This window comes from Stigmatopora nigra, chromosome 16, assembly GCF_051989575.1.
Source record: "Stigmatopora nigra isolate UIUO_SnigA chromosome 16, RoL_Snig_1.1, whole genome shotgun sequence".
Lineage (NCBI taxonomy): Eukaryota > Metazoa > Chordata > Actinopteri > Syngnathiformes > Syngnathidae > Stigmatopora > Stigmatopora nigra.
The window spans coordinates 4,988,424-5,003,936 of record NC_135523.1 but is presented as its reverse complement, the minus strand read 5'-3'; the positions used below and the strand labels follow the sequence as shown (position 1 = coordinate 5,003,936).

The following is a 15,513-nucleotide window of genomic DNA, read 5'->3' as shown; positions in this document are numbered from 1 at the left end:
TTAAAAGTTTTATTACAGTATCTTTGAACATTTTGGTCATAATTCCAAAAGCTAATTTTGTTTTATCTTTGAAAAAAGAATTGCATTTGATTGGCGGTGGGCATAATTATTTTAAATCAACAGTGCTAGTCTAATTTAAAAAAATATATAAACTTTGGCTTGTGTCTTCAGAATGAATCATAGTCTCTTCATATATTATACAGGTAATGTCAAGACTTTTGTAAATCAATGACCATCTAATTGACCTGACCACATTACCTTTTTTTGATTTTTGTTTTCAGTTTGACTGTCCATCAACTGTATATAAAATAAAGCATGTCACAGAAATGTTATTAAGACACTTAGAACTGTTTTAAACATGGAAACAATGCATATGTCTCCTTCAGTATTTAGTCACCAGAATTACCTTTTTTTTTCCTCTTTAACAATGTTGACATAAAAGCATCAGAGGGGGGAGAAAGATCACTGTGTCACACTTTTCATTTCACATACAAATATTCAGACGTTAGATACACGACTGGTACGTCTTTTAAGACTGGCACGACGTTAAATGACGGTACAGACATTCTTTGAATTGCACAACCGAGCAGACACTGTAAACCAGGGGCTCTCAAATTTGGTGGGTCCTAGGACCCCTCCCAGTGGAGAGAGAAATTTCACCTGTGGCTAAATGAACATGAATATCAAAATACTATTAGAATGATGTTTTTTGGAAGATGGCAACCCAAATGAGAGTGGATGTTTCCAGGGATCCAGGGACCCCATTTTGAGAACCACTGCTGTAAACAACAAAGACTATAACAGAGACAAATAACTCATTTAATGGGTGAGTCAAGAATCTCCTGGTAATCCTGCCTGACGGCCTTTCCCACCCGATACAGCTTGAGCCCGGTGAGCGTAAAAACGCTGATCACGATGACCAATCCACCGACCACGTCATACACCGAGGGGATCATCCTCAGCACAATGAGCTGAAGGAACATGGCCACCACGATCTCCAAGTGCTGGACACTGCTAACTAAGGCTGGGTGGAACTTATTAAGGGCGTAGTATACGCCTAGAAACGCCACAGTGGAGCAGATGCAGATCCCGATCAGATAACCCCAGGTCTCACCGTCCAGGGGGATAATAGGCTCCTGCATGATAAACATGGTGGACGCACCCCAGACGGTACCCGTCCAGCCGAAGGTGAAAAGCGCCGTCCACATGCTCACACGCTCTTTGATAGCTCTGTAGACGATCATGGAAAGGGCGGCGGTTAGCCCGGCCATAACCGTCATGGTGTAGCCGAAAGCCTCCTTCCAAAAGCTCAGCCTGGATTTCTCCTCATCCGCCACGTTGGGAACCATGACCAGACACAGGCCAAAGACGCTTCCCACCACCGTGACTACGTCCGTATACGCCAGACGCTCGTCTAGCAACAGGAACGCCAGAACGGCGCTGAAAACGGTGGTAGAGGCTCGCCACATTATCGTACCGTTGCTAGGCGGCACAATGGCGAAGGAGGTGTAGGCGCAGGTGATGGAGATGACATTACAGACGCCGTATAAGAAGAGACGTAGACGGTAGCCTTTGGGTCCGAATGGCGCCTCGTGGTGGTAGAAGACCACTAGGATGGAGAGGACTTGGATCACAGAGCGGATGAAGAGCAACTCCAGGGAGGGTACCTTTGAGCGGTCCGCTGCCAGACGGGTGATCAAGGCCACGCAACCGTGAGCGACCGCCGCCCCAAAAAGGGCTGTCCAGGTCACCCTGGATGCGAGAACGTTGGCCTCGCCAAAGCTGGCCAATTGGCCGCCGACTCCTTTGTCTCGTGGGGCGATGGGCGGCTTGGCTTGGGTCTCCAAGGTTCCAAATAAAGTCCTCCCACTTTTGCTGTCTGAAACCAGCCTCTTTCCTGTGTTGGCTTCGGCAAATGCGCCAAAGTCTTCAAAGGAGGGGGCGTCGTCATAGCCCTCGTCGCCCGGCTGGGGGAAATGGGTGGCGTACTTTACCGTCACCGCGTTTGGGTGAATCTTGACCCGCTTTTTGGAGCCGTACTGGAGCGAGGGTGACGGAGCATCCATCTCTGTTCAAGTATCCAAGTAATTTACACCTGAAGAGATGGGGTTTAGGATCATTACAATGTGTTATTCATTATTTGTGCAATAAACATGTCTAAAGCATAATGTAATAAAAATATTGTTGGTTTTCGGGGAGGCTGAAAGAAATGATTGATTCAATTTGATCAATGGGTGAATTGATGTATAAAGCTGGTAATGCTGGGAATTATAAATAGATTAAGCGTATCTGTGTTCATAGCTTTTAAATTAGTTCAGATCAACATTAGCATTTTTCTTCTTGCGTTCTTTGGGTGCATTCTCGCCCACACAAAAAAACAGCACAGCTGCTGACACACTTAAAAAAAACAAATTATGTAAAGCACATATACCAAATCCAACGAGATACATGTTGCCATCTTTGTTTGTGCCCACTCGTGACTGTCTGTCTACTGAATATTTTAGGGATTTAGCTTCATCTTGTAACATTTGAGGATGTTTTTGAAAGAACCTAAAAATTCGAATAATGAAAATTTTGGGTTCAAATCCTGGTCGGTCCACCTGTGTGGAGTTTGCATGGCTGGCCACCAATTCAGGGTGTCCCCTGCCTCTGGCTCTAAATCAGCTGGGATGAGCTCCAGCACCCCCCATGACCCTAGTGAGGATAAAGCTGTTCAGAAAATCAGATGAGAGATGTCCAAATAATCAATACATGTTGCCATGAATACATTTGGGAATGGGTGAATGCAAATTTCCATCCACAATTTTGCTCATAGTATTGTATAGTATAGTATTTTAATCATAGTATTGTTGTGTGTTGTGTCTATAGTGTATACCATGCAGCCTCACATAAGAGTGTTGAGGTTGATTCAGTGTGATGGGGGTTGACATTACATAACTGCAGCACACACATGCACAATAAGAATGTAGCCATTTATAGCATGCTAATACTATGGAGATAAAAAAATGAAAAAAGTTGACAGCTAATGAGAGCTTCCCTCTAATATCTTTTGATTAACATTAATCTTTCTGTCTTGTAAAGCTCAGCATGAAGCCCACAAGGGGGCAGACACATGCCTCCTTTATAGTTCAGTTCAGATTAAGCTTTCAATACATTGACAAAGACCTTTTAACAATAAGAAAGACTCCAATTCATTTTTTTAGAGATGCAAAATCTTTTTTTTTTACAATCTGGGCTTAGTGGGTAGGCAATGAAAAGACATTGCTTTCTAGGAGGAGTCAAGAGTCAATTAAAAAACACATTTTCCATATTTCATATTCATCCATGAATTTAAGAGGGAGGATGGTTGGAGAGCGGCATAAAATATGTCTTACCTTGAATTCCTTAGACGGCTCCGGGCGTCATAAAAGCTTTGGCGTCATTTCTCGCCACAGCCATTTCTCCATCTTCAGCCCCTCCGATGAGTGGAGTGGAGGATGGCGCGCACCCGCGAGGTGGAAGAGGCGGTGGGGGGGCTTCTAGCCGCTGGGTACGCGCACTCCTCTTCCAATTCAACATGGAGCTCTTCGGGGAGGATGACGACGAGGATGAAGCCGAGTGTCTGCTGCTGATGATGCAGATGAAAACGAAGGATGGAGGGAGATCTTGGGGGCGGGTCTGGAGGGGGGTGTTAGTGCTGTGTGGTCCCTCCTTTTCTTGTGGCTATATACCTGGACCACCTGGCAGTTGGGGGCTTTTTCATGATGAAAATGTGATGCATTTTTTTGGGATTATCTGAGATTTAAAATGATTCCTGATATAGAGAGTATAATGTAATCTGATTGGGAGTTAAGAGTACAATTAAAATTATAATAATAAAAAAAGGGCTATCAAGGAGAATTAGAGAGAAAACATGTTGCTGTGGTGGTGATTACCAAAAGTAGGGCTGTTAGCCGTAATAAATTGTTTTAGGTTTTGTGTTTTTGATCATTAATTTTAAAAATTATGTTCAATAGTCACTATGTGAGTGCTTATTAGTCTATTTTGTGATGTTAGTCTCATTCAATTGCAGTATACAATGCTACTGTATTGGTTTGCAACATAGTCAACAACTATGAAGTGGAATATAATACTAGAATAACTTTTTAAAGCAATGAAGCTGCATGAAATGTGTTTATCGGATTTATTTTTAAAAGCTGTTTGTGAATTGAAATGATATGTTGAATCAAAAAGAGCTATTGTGGAGAAGTGGTCATGTTAGCCTGACAATTGCCACGAGCAGTTTCTGGTCGCATTGACTTAGGGCAGAAAATGATTGATCTAATTTTAATGCTTTCAGCCTCCTACATCAATAAATTTACAGATGGTCTTTCATCACTCAAGTAGCCGATGCATGTCAGCCCATCAATATCCTCCGATAAATATTATCATCCTGTCTTTAATGGTGATGAATGACTGACTTGCTCAATGCATCTCCTTTATGGTGGCAATAATTGAAAGGGCATCTAAAAGGTGATTTCACCGCTGAACTTAAATCTGATCCCATTAGAATTGTTTTAATTATCTCTGATGAGAGGATTATCGCAATTATTTCAAGATGTTGTCAGACATTAGGGAAATCTTGAGTCATCTTAGTGCCTGTCATAAACTGCAATTATTGCTAATCTCTTAACTTTACAAGCCAAAGTTCTTTGTTTTATATGTATATATAAATATATTTTGCATTTTTAGTTGGATAGAAAATAAAGTTTTGGTTTTAGATGATGACTGAAGGTTAGAAAATTATACAAGAAAATGGAAATTTTGGGGCAAATGGCAAATATGGATTCTCTCCATAAACTGGGTGATATGAATCATAGTCAAGTACATGCAGGCAAAAGTCAGCACTATCTAAATGGGGGCTTTTTAAAAATGCATGAAGGGAGGAGGATTCCAGCAATCCCTCTGTGAACATGTTTTTTATTTTAATATTTATATCCCGCCACAGTAGCACAAAGAAGGAAGCTTCAGAACTGAAATATGTCACTTACACTTATATTCCAAAAATATTAGATAGATAGTAATCAAGAAATTATTTTTCTAGTGAAAATTACAACCACTGGATCACTGTATTATATGAACAGACATAGTTATACAACGCAATAATTTGCTATTTATGGATTTTAATTCAAGCCTAAATACCACTGCTAATCCTAACCCGAAAATTTGATCTTTTAGTTCTAATTGAACGAGCTGGAATAACACTTTGTACCTTCTCAAATCCTAGATTGAATCATTGTTTTCACTGGCGCACTTTTACCCTTTTATCGACCCATTGTTCAGCTTCAAAGCGAGTGTATTTCACTCAGACATTCAATCTGACATTCATTGCTTTTCCCGGCGCTGTGAGAAAACACACTCGCCCTAAATCAAGCCGCCAAACACAAAAAAATAGGCTAAAAATAAAGCATCCAGCAAATAAAGCACGTTTTCCATGTTAGGTTCCCTTTCGACTTTCATAGGAAATTCCATTGGAATCCACCTTGTGCCCACCACTATGCTCTCATTGTACCCACACAGTTCAAGGTAGCCCACCACCGTTATTGACTGGGCACTCTATGGTCATTATCTCACTCTTCTTCTTTGGTACCAGATGGAACTGGTCAACATTGGCGCACAATACAATCCCGTACACGTATGTGTGTGTGTGTGTTAGCTCTCTCTTTTCTATCTTCACGTGGCAGAAACAGATGGATCACATCCCAGGAGGTAAAGGGTGAAAATGGCTGAAAATGGTACATTCAAGTGGTTTTGATTAGTAGGACTGTGGAATATGAGGATGGCCGAGAAGCTGAATGTAGCCAATCAATAGTGGAGGGTTCTCACTTTTATTGATTAGCTGTAAATTGTGTGCAGTTCTTGGGGAACATGCAGGGAAATTGTTCCGTTTTTGATTTTGAGGTTTCCCAATCATTTTTCAAATGAGACTCACTCACAGCCAAACATGGATGGGCTCATTATAGAGAATTGCACTAAGTTGCTGATGAAATGGGGGAGCAAAGTGCTTCTTTCTGGCTCAGTTCCTCGCGGTATTGCAACCTTGGTAAGGCTGAGTTGCTTGCCTTTTATATTTTTTAATTTATTATTTCTAGTCTCTTATTGGCTGTCTCTAGGGCCCCGTTTAATGGGGGTGCGCTTCATGCAAGCAGGCAGTTGTTAATGGAGAGGGGGGATCTGGAATAGAACAAGCTAGAATGTGACGTTTGGGATGCTGCGTAAGAAGCAACGCTTTTGGTAATCAGGTCACATGGATTTTGAGCTTTTTGTATTTGGGTGGTGTAACGAAAGAGGTGAGCGCAAGATGGAGAGGAAGGGGCGACATTGATGGCTGAGGCCAAATAAGGCATGAGTCATGAATTAAGCCAAGCCGGTGTTTTGTTTTATGTTATTTAACCAATTAGAACATTGATGGTGGCATAAAAACAGATTATACGGAGTTGATTTTGAGGTTATATTTTGTCTTTCGCGTCAGTTTTAAAATAAATAATCTCTTTTTTTGCTTTAAATGAATTGGAACTAAATAAACCTAGAAATGTTCTGGAAAAAACGAACTCTATGATAATATTACAACACTAATATTGCTTTTTTCCCCCCATCACCACCATAGAAAGAATAAGCCTACTGGAGCGAAGCTGACTCACTGCGGCAGTTTTAATGTGCTGAAATCCCAGGCCGGAAATAAAGTATCTTTTCTTATGTCGCATTATTTTCGTGTTCTTTTTGACTTGATTATAGACGTAAATGATGGCACATGTATTTCATTTTTGTTTGCATTAATTGTCAAATGTTTTATGCGGAAATGACATTTACCTACATGTGTGTGTGACATATCGCATAATCTTACACCTGCTCTTTCCATTATCTCTGTATCGTAAAACTGCCATGCGCATTTGTGTGTGCTGTCCTGATGACATTATAGTAATTTTAATATTGGATCAAAAATAAAGATAAAATGTGTTATGTCCACATTGAACAAAGCAAAGGAAGATAAGCATCTCAGCAGAAAGGCTATAAAATGCAAAATAACCCAGTAATCAAGTAAACAAAAAAAAAGTATGACATCCAATAAGTGTATACTTGAGAAGAATTCATTATTTTACAAGGCGGAAAAAAGGTCAAGCTATGATTGACAGGTCTGGAGTTTGATTTTGGATTCACATTTTTACAACATGGAGGATTTAAGGTACATGTGTAGTCTATTTCTATCCACTTGAGATGTCCTTGCATGTCAAAGTCAGGGGTGTATAGTGCAAGAAGAGTCATAAAAAGGCTCGGGGAGCATGTGGCAGCTCACGCACCCTTCAGGCAAGCAACAGTGGTCCCGCCCATTCAATAATAAGCCACTTCCTTTTCTTATATCGTTACTGTGCCTCATACTGGTGGTCTCAACAATGAAAAGCTTCTCTTTACCACCAATATTGACTTGTTATTGTTAACGGCTGACGATTTATCAGTCACTTTGTGAATTTTTACCAAGCTTTTCAGTGCTGCTTAATTACTGCCTTTGTGTGGATGTGTGGTTGCCATGGCAACAGGCAACATCAGCACCAATTAGAGCACACATTAGAATCTCTATAAGAATCTTTTTAGAATACATTAAGTTTGATGGCTCAAAGTTTGCCAGTTAGTTTTATAAATTGAGTACAATTATTTTTGATCAGGTCTGTATTAGGTACATTGTCTATTTTAAATAAAATTTAAAAATGGGGATCTGGATGTGTTCTGAATTAACAAGTCATGATAAACAGGAATCAGTCAGAATTTCAAGTCTCTCTAATTACTACAACTCATTGGCTGTCCAACAGTCAGAATTTAAAGTCTCTCTAATTACTGTAACTCATTAACTGCCATTGCCTGTGATAGACATACAATCCAATTGATTGGGGAGGGAGGAAGTGAGTGATCAGATTTCAGTGCCTCCAACACACCCAAAGCTCTGTGGTTAATTTGAAAACCCGTTCTGAGTATCCATCTGTGTGTTTTGCTTGTGTAGGAGGAGGAGCAAATGATTGATGGGAGCGTAGTGGAAACACTTGAGCACACATACGCCCAGGTCTAACCTCATTACACTGCACACACACCTGGTTTTTATGTTTACTCCTCTCACTGGGTAAGCAAAGTCCTTTTGCCCTACAGACCTGTCCTCTCATGCAATCACCGTCATTACCACCAAACGTCATCATCCCACATGCGCTCACCAGCATGCTAATAACCACTTAACATCACGCATTAAAACACAAGATGGTCACTGATTTGATAGCGCATTAGTAGTCTATGTGGTCTCCAGAGAACGAGGCTGATTGCTCTCTGGCTCAACCTGATAACAGCTTTGTATCCCCCCCCCCCCCCAAACTAGGGCTCAATTGATGACTCATACTTGAAACCCAAAGTATTGCACATCACAAGAGGGGAATAGTAAAAATAACATCATGACGTGGGTTGGGGTGTGCTAATAATATCTATCCAAGATCAGGCCATAATATTAGGTACACCTGCACCATGTAATGAGATAGAAAACAACACAAATTTGACTAACAGTTATCCAACAAAGCCGAAAATGTTAACCTGTAACCATCTGTTTGTTATCTGACTACTGTAACAGGTGGCCATCTGTATTTTTTTCTTCATTAGGGGCCTCATTTCACACAAAAAATGCCCCCAAATGTAAATACTCATAGTGGAATTGCCTCAACAGCTGAAGTCCAACACTATTCGACATGCACAACACATAAAAGACATTTCTTCAGCTATTATCTTTTACTTTTTAAACAAACAAACTGACATAGTGGCTGACTCACTTCTGTGTTTACAAATAATCCTTCCACCAGTTTAAAGACACCTGATAGTAAGCCACAGGTTTGTCAAAACATGATTCATATCTACAAGCACTCAAATGTCAGCTACTACTGGTGAATTCTGTAGTGAGTGTTCTTCTGTATACCATGTACACACGCAAATACACACTCTACTGTATATACAAAGTATATGTAGGGCAATTGCTGGCCTGCACTGTCCCTCCAGGGTGAAACTTGGCAGAAAAATGAGGTTAGCTTTGAGAGGCAGCCAATCCCCACCCAACACTGCGCACCCACATCGGGTCAGAACCAAGAACCATTGGCGGTGGTGTCACAGCAAATATGTCACACACACTGCAGAAAAAAAACATGTTTGTTTGAAGGGTGGCAGAAGGGATAGGTTTGAGGGGGCTCCGCTGAGGCGTGTGAACTGACAGTTGCTTTTAGATGTAAAGGGCAGCTAAAGGGCACTTTGAAGAAAAGTCAGCTTTGGAATTCTTCTGTCCTCACAAAACATTCATTAAAACCCAATAAATAAATAAAAAAATAAGCTAAAAATCCTGGGGAACCTCAAGCAACATGTCTTTTATCACAAATGTATTTTTCCACAAACCTTAACCCTATAGAACCAGTAAAAAAATATATCTAAAATTCAGATTTACAACAATGAATGGCAGTATGTATAAGTATAAATTAAATTCATGAGAAACTTAGTGTTATCTAACTTGTGCTTTTGCACAAATGTAATTATGTATAGATTATAGTGCAAATATAAATGGTTATTTGACTAAAACCGACAAGGTTGTCGACCACTCCACTACAATGTTTATCCCCCTCTAACATAAATCATAATACACTCCATTTATTTTCCTAATGAGTACAAGTGAACTGATGGGTCAACATTCTAACTGGTAAGTGATGTTCTCAGAATTAATGAGAAAGAAATAACAAGCGGCAACAAACAAATAAGACTATGTTGCCATGAACGCCTTCAGGCATTGTTTTGGGGTGTATGCTACAGAGCTTTTGGATACCCTGCGGTTGTAATGACGACACCAAACAAAGACTAGCTTCCTAATGAATTTAGGCCTCGGAGAATGAATTTGATTAAAGGCATGGAAAACACACTGAGGCACTCATTCCCTGGTTGTGGTATGTTTGCTCCATGTTGCACAACACTAACTGCCTGGCAGCACATGCACAGTTACTCTACTTTTGTTATGTTTGTGTTTTGTTCGGTGGGATTACTAAAACCCCTCAATGGGAGACATAATTAATTCGCTGCTGAAAACTTAGTGCGCTAAAAAGAAAAGAACTCATACTCAAACTAGTTTTGTTATTTTTGAAGGCGTGGATTAAGCCCAAGATGACAATTACGATATAGATTAATAAAGAGTGTTGAAAATTGCTTGTTTGATGGATGTTACTGTTGTGTACTTTTGTAAGTATTTCTAAAAAAGCCCTAAATGGAGGATGACATTTTCATAACCTTTTTGCCTGGATATGGACTTCCCCTGTCTTATTGTTCCACTGCAGCTAGTTAATCTCATCCGCAATTTGTTACGCTGCAGAGACAGATGTGAGGTGGTGTTGCTAAACACCATGCTGGTGCCTGTGAGATTGAAATTAAGCCGAGATGACAAGCGGGTGCAGATGCGTCATCGCTTCCTTCGAAACACTCTGAACATTATAAAGGAGAAAAAAAAAAAACTGAGCACGCGAGGTGGATGAACAGTTGTTATGGAGGTTTTTACCTTAGCCTCAGGCTAAGAATGCTATGTTGCAAAGCTGCAAGGGGCAATGGGAGTGCAAACTAGTCCTGCTATTTGAGGGAAGAAAAACCTACAGTACAGTTGAATGCCTTCTATTTGACATGCACACATTATTGAACAATGAGCTATGAGTAGTAGTACTCTAAATCTAGAGTATAATACATGGAAATAAATAATTTCATGCATGAATGGACATATGCTATCGGTGGGAAAAAAAAGCCTACTCTATAAGAAAATTATTTAAATAATAATAATAATAATAATTTAAATAAATAAAAAATATATATATATATAATACAAAAATAAACAACCACATTTGGTGTACTAACATAAATAATTAAGAATAGGTAGTGATAAGAGGGTCGGTCAAAGATGTATTATGTTTTTGTGGTCCTATATAAAAGTGTAAATAAAGTGTAAATCAACTTGTCTTTGATATTCTTTTCAGGAGCACAAGACATTAAATTTGAAATGTTGGTAATAAAAATGGTAATAAAACTAGTGGGTTTAAAGTCTTCTGAATTGGCCACTAAGGAGACGAGATTCCAAAAACAAGATTAGAAACTACTTAACTGCTCATGATAAAAAAACTATTGTGGAATTGTAAACTACATAGGTAACACTAACACATAGCAATGTAGAAAGGTCCAGAAATCCAGTATAGTGACTTCTTCAAATGCAAAATGAGAAGCTACAGGCTCTTCTTTGCAGAATACGACAAATCCTTTGCATGTTTGAAGTGCGCAAGCCTTTTCCCTCAATCTTGTAACATCCCTCCTTTCACCCAAGAAGTTCCCTGCTAAATAATTAAGGTTTTTTTCACCCTCTTCTGCCACATCTCACTACTCTATTCCTTTTCATGATGGGTGTCATCTTGACGACGTAACAGATTATTGGGGGAATTCGCATGATGTTATGGATAAAAAAATACACTAGGAGCATAATGCAATTTCAAGACGAAAACACTAACGTACTATATATGGATTATAGGATTTTGTCATGATTTTTTAACTGGTCTAGCTTCATCATAACCCAGTTTTTTTGTATTTCAGTCATAAAATAAGATGTTTTACTGACACCTGGTGTCTTAAATCGGTTTTAGAAACTGCTTAAAATTGTACTGAAATTTGAACTTCAAATATCTTGCTTTAGGATAGTGTTTATTTAAGTCAAAATTCCTCTCATGTCCCTTTTTTATCTCACCTTGTACTTTTAGCAACTTGAAAAAATTGCATTAACTCAGTCCCATGCAAGCACAACAACCAATTTTACACAATTAAAATAAATTATCATTTTAATCATTAGTTTTATGGTTTAGGAGCAACACTTTACACAGAATTAACAGAAAGTTCAGGAAATAATCTCTAGTATTTTTGTTCAAAATAGAAAAACAACAAAAAAGGAAAATTAATCACATTTTTAAATAAAATCTATAGGCATTAAATATAATCTATTCATGTGTATGGAGTTAGAAGGCAATTCGGCAGATGCCTAAGATTGCAAACAGTGTACTTACTAAATGCTAAGATTCCAAAAAAGTATGTTCTTATCGTGCAAATTAGCAAATGCATCAAGAAAGAAGCTCCACCGATATGTCATGGCATCAAGATTCTAAAATAGCCTCGGCGAGTCCCACCTCTACATTCGATAACGTCTCTGTGGCAAGCACAAGACCGCCACAGTCCTCCTTATCATGGTCAACATCTTGGACCTTTTCACTTTTCGGATTCTCAGAGTTTAATTCCAGAGATCTTTGGGAGATAGATGTGGTTTCTGAAAAGAAAGTCAACAACCAGGTTCTTTAAAATAAATCACATGCATTATTTGTTTTATCCTGATGTCGTAAATGTCATAGTTTATCTTGCAAAAATTATGAGACACTTTATAGCAAATGTAGGTTGCCCTCTTGTGGATTATATGTGAGTTGCATAGCAGAGCCAAAATATTTGCATTTACAATTACATAGAAGCAAATAGACTCCACATAATATAATCAAATATATTGTATTTAATTTTTTGGGTGGTGATTATCATATTTGAATAAAATTAAATTCAACTAAATTACTGACAGCAATGCTCACCTGAATTGTCTTCATGATTGGTCGACAAATCAAATTGGATCAAGTCTTCGGTTGACACTTCATCAGGTTGATGAGGAGTCAATGTGTCTAGGAAGGAGGACATTAAATAAATAAGTCATTATTCTTCTCATTTTAAAAAATGTGTCTTCAAAAATATATTTTACTTTTGCCTCACATTTATTAAATCAAAGTACTACATTCTGTAAAAATGCGACTCAATTAAAATAGTATTTCAACCTACCACATTCCATTGATTGTTTGATTTCACACAGTTTCTGCTTTGAAAGCTCATCATCACATGGCAAAGGCACCTGGGAATAGAAAAAATATTTACACAAAACGAATAAAAAACAAACAATTTCATTCTAAATGAGGCATACATACCTTGTCACTGTCCATTTTGGATGGAGGTGGGCGGGTTGGGATACGATGCAAATAACCATAACCAATACCACAACCTAAACTAAAATAGAAACATAAAATAAAGCTGCAGAAGTAAATTTACCTATATATCGAGTTCCCTACATGGTTAAAATTTTATGAAAACATTGTAAATGCAAATATAAGTATTTATTGTACCTTCCTTTCCCTCCCCAAGTGTCATTGGGAGTCACCACCACTTCTCTGCACTGGTCACTTTGCATATTATACACCAGCAACTTCAACTGTTTACCTTCATTTGCCTCAATTAAGGAAAAGAAGTCATCAGACTGAAAAAAAAACACAAAACACTTAATTCCCTCAAAAAATGGAAATTTGACCATAGATGAAAATACACATACACTCTGCAACAGCTGATCAGCACCCACGATGAAGTCAATGTGCGCAATGAGGCCAGCAGAGTCTGCGGGAGAGTTAACCTCGACGTCCTGGCAACAAAATGGATTATTATTGTGATGATCAACTTTTGGTGACATGTTTGTGATGTTCAAAATATTGTCCTTGCTTACCAGGACGTGCCAGACATTTTCAGCGGCCCCTTCAAAGCTGCAGAAACGGACAGTGGCCCCCAGCAGGCCTTGTCCTCCCCACATATTACCGGGGGTCACCTCCAGTTCCCTCACCCTTTGCATCTTGCTACTGTACACTTGGATCTTCACGGGCTTCTCTGCGTTGGCCTTCAGCAGGTCTTTCAACAAGTTGCCTTCTTTACTCTGTTGAGAAAAAGGAGATGCTAACACAAAAGTATTTATAGTAAGGTTTGATGCTCATCATGTTACACACAAGTCTTGTGTTCCCAATAGAGATGATGAAGTCAAAGTATGGCTCCAAACCAGCTTTAAATGCAGGGGAGCCATCTTGAACCTGGATGACAAACAAAAAGAGTAATCATAGTGCATGAGGGAGTTTGCATTGAATTTAACAGACTAAGTTATTACTTTTTTGTAAATTTTCTGGCATATAATCATTCACTCATTGATGACTATCATGAGGTTAAAGCCAGAATTGGAAATATACCATATATGATTGGCCACAAAGGCAAATAGGGATATTGATGTTCATTAACATCTTTGCACTACAATCAGCGTTACAATGAACTATAATAACTATAGCAGAGCACTTAGATGACACTTAAACACTGAGTGCAGTACATAAGCAGTGTACAACTTGAATTAAGCATACACTTAAATCAAATTAGAGTTAAATTAGTACATACCCCGTGAACGTGGTAGCCGCTTGTAGCCTCCCCATCAGTCAAAAAAGAACCTTGGATTAGGCCCATCGTTGGTGTCTGGCGATAGTAATGTCACATTTAGAGTCATAAGTCGCAAAGCTAGTCTGCTAACAGGACGGGAAGTCAATGATGGGGACGGACGTTTGATGGATCTTAAAGGGAGAAGTAGTAGACGCCAGGAAAAATAGATGAGCGCTGGTGCTCAAAGAACACTCTTTCGTTTGCTCTTGCCTGTGAAACACTTGCTGATTTATTGCAAAGAACAGTATATATATGTACCTTCAAAAGGGTGATTATGTTTTAGAGATTTAATGCTATTATGAGTAAATATTAGGGATCATAAAAGTAAATGTTAGACATCATACCTGGTATTGGTGATAATCTCCTGCCACATAAGTGTATAGTTAACAAATCATTAAAAGTATAACTCCACAAAGTTTCAAAATAGTATTATTTTCAGATATTATGAAGGTCTGGTGAAAATTGAACGACTAATAGCAGATTAAAGACACAATATTGCCTAAAAGTGAATGGATATTCGTGTGCTTTAATGTGACTCGTCCAGTTGGACTTGTGGGTGACGGTTTTACTGAAAAGTGAGCATGAACACGGTCTCTCCCCTATGCATTGTAATGCATTGACATTATCATAGGACATCCTTACCTGCAAACTGAGCATGAACACGGTCTCTCCCCTGTGTATCGTAATGCATTGATCATTATCATAGCACATCCTTACCTGCAAACTGAGCAAGAGAAAGGTCTTTCTCCAATGTGTTGGCATGTATATGCATATGTATAAGCGTGTGTATATGGATAAGCAATAGCATGTATATGTACATGTAATAGCGTGTGTATATGGATATGCAATAGCATGTATATGTACATGTAATAGCGTGTGTATATGTGCATATATATATATATATATATATATATATATATATATATATATATATATATATATATATATATATATATATATATATATATATATATATATATATATATATATATATATATATATATATATATATATATATATATATATATATATATATATATATATATATATATATATATATATATATATATATATATATATATATATATATATATATATATATATATATATATATATATATATATATATATATATATATATATATATATATAT

The 15,513-nt window shown here is 38.3% G+C and overlaps 2 protein-coding genes across 2 annotated transcripts; both read right to left on the bottom strand.

Annotated features, from left to right (window-relative positions):
* Positions 1–649: 649 nt before the first annotated feature.
* Positions 650–3,616, bottom strand: slc35g2b (solute carrier family 35 member G2b). Its single transcript, XM_077736555.1, has 2 exons — positions 3,375–3,616; positions 650–2,095 (listed from the first exon to the last, which is right to left on the bottom strand). The coding sequence occupies exon 2, from the start codon at positions 2,064–2,066 to the stop codon at positions 816–818; it is 1,251 nt and encodes a 416-aa protein (XP_077592681.1). The 5' UTR covers positions 2,067–2,095; positions 3,375–3,616; the 3' UTR covers positions 650–815.
* Positions 3,617–13,170: 9,554 nt separating this feature from the next.
* On the bottom strand, positions 13,171–14,860 carry LOC144209952 (Golgi reassembly-stacking protein 1-like). Its single transcript, XM_077736526.1, has 7 exons — positions 14,706–14,860; positions 14,323–14,397; positions 13,890–13,970; positions 13,616–13,819; positions 13,448–13,534; positions 13,245–13,375; positions 13,171–13,186 (listed from the first exon to the last, which is right to left on the bottom strand). The coding sequence occupies exons 2-7, from the start codon at positions 14,386–14,388 to the stop codon at positions 13,171–13,173; spliced, it is 585 nt and encodes a 194-aa protein (XP_077592652.1). The 5' UTR covers positions 14,389–14,397; positions 14,706–14,860.
* Between the last annotated feature and the right edge of the window lie 653 nt (positions 14,861–15,513).

Coding starts and splice junctions, on each gene's coding strand:
- LOC144209952 (XM_077736526.1), bottom strand. CDS start 14,388: ATGGGCCTAATCCAAGGTTCTTTTTTGACTGATGGGGAGGCTACAAGC. Junction 13,971..14,322: donor GCGGCTACCACGTTCACGGG/GTATGTACTAAT, acceptor TTTGTCATCCAG/GTTCAAGATGGCTCCCCTGC. Junction 13,376..13,447: donor CTGATCAGCTGTTGCAGAGT/GTATGTGTATTT, acceptor TTTTTTTTTCAG/TCTGATGACTTCTTTTCCTT.
- slc35g2b (XM_077736555.1), bottom strand. CDS start 2,066: ATGGATGCTCCGTCACCCTCGCTCCAGTACGGCTCCAAAAAGCGGGTC.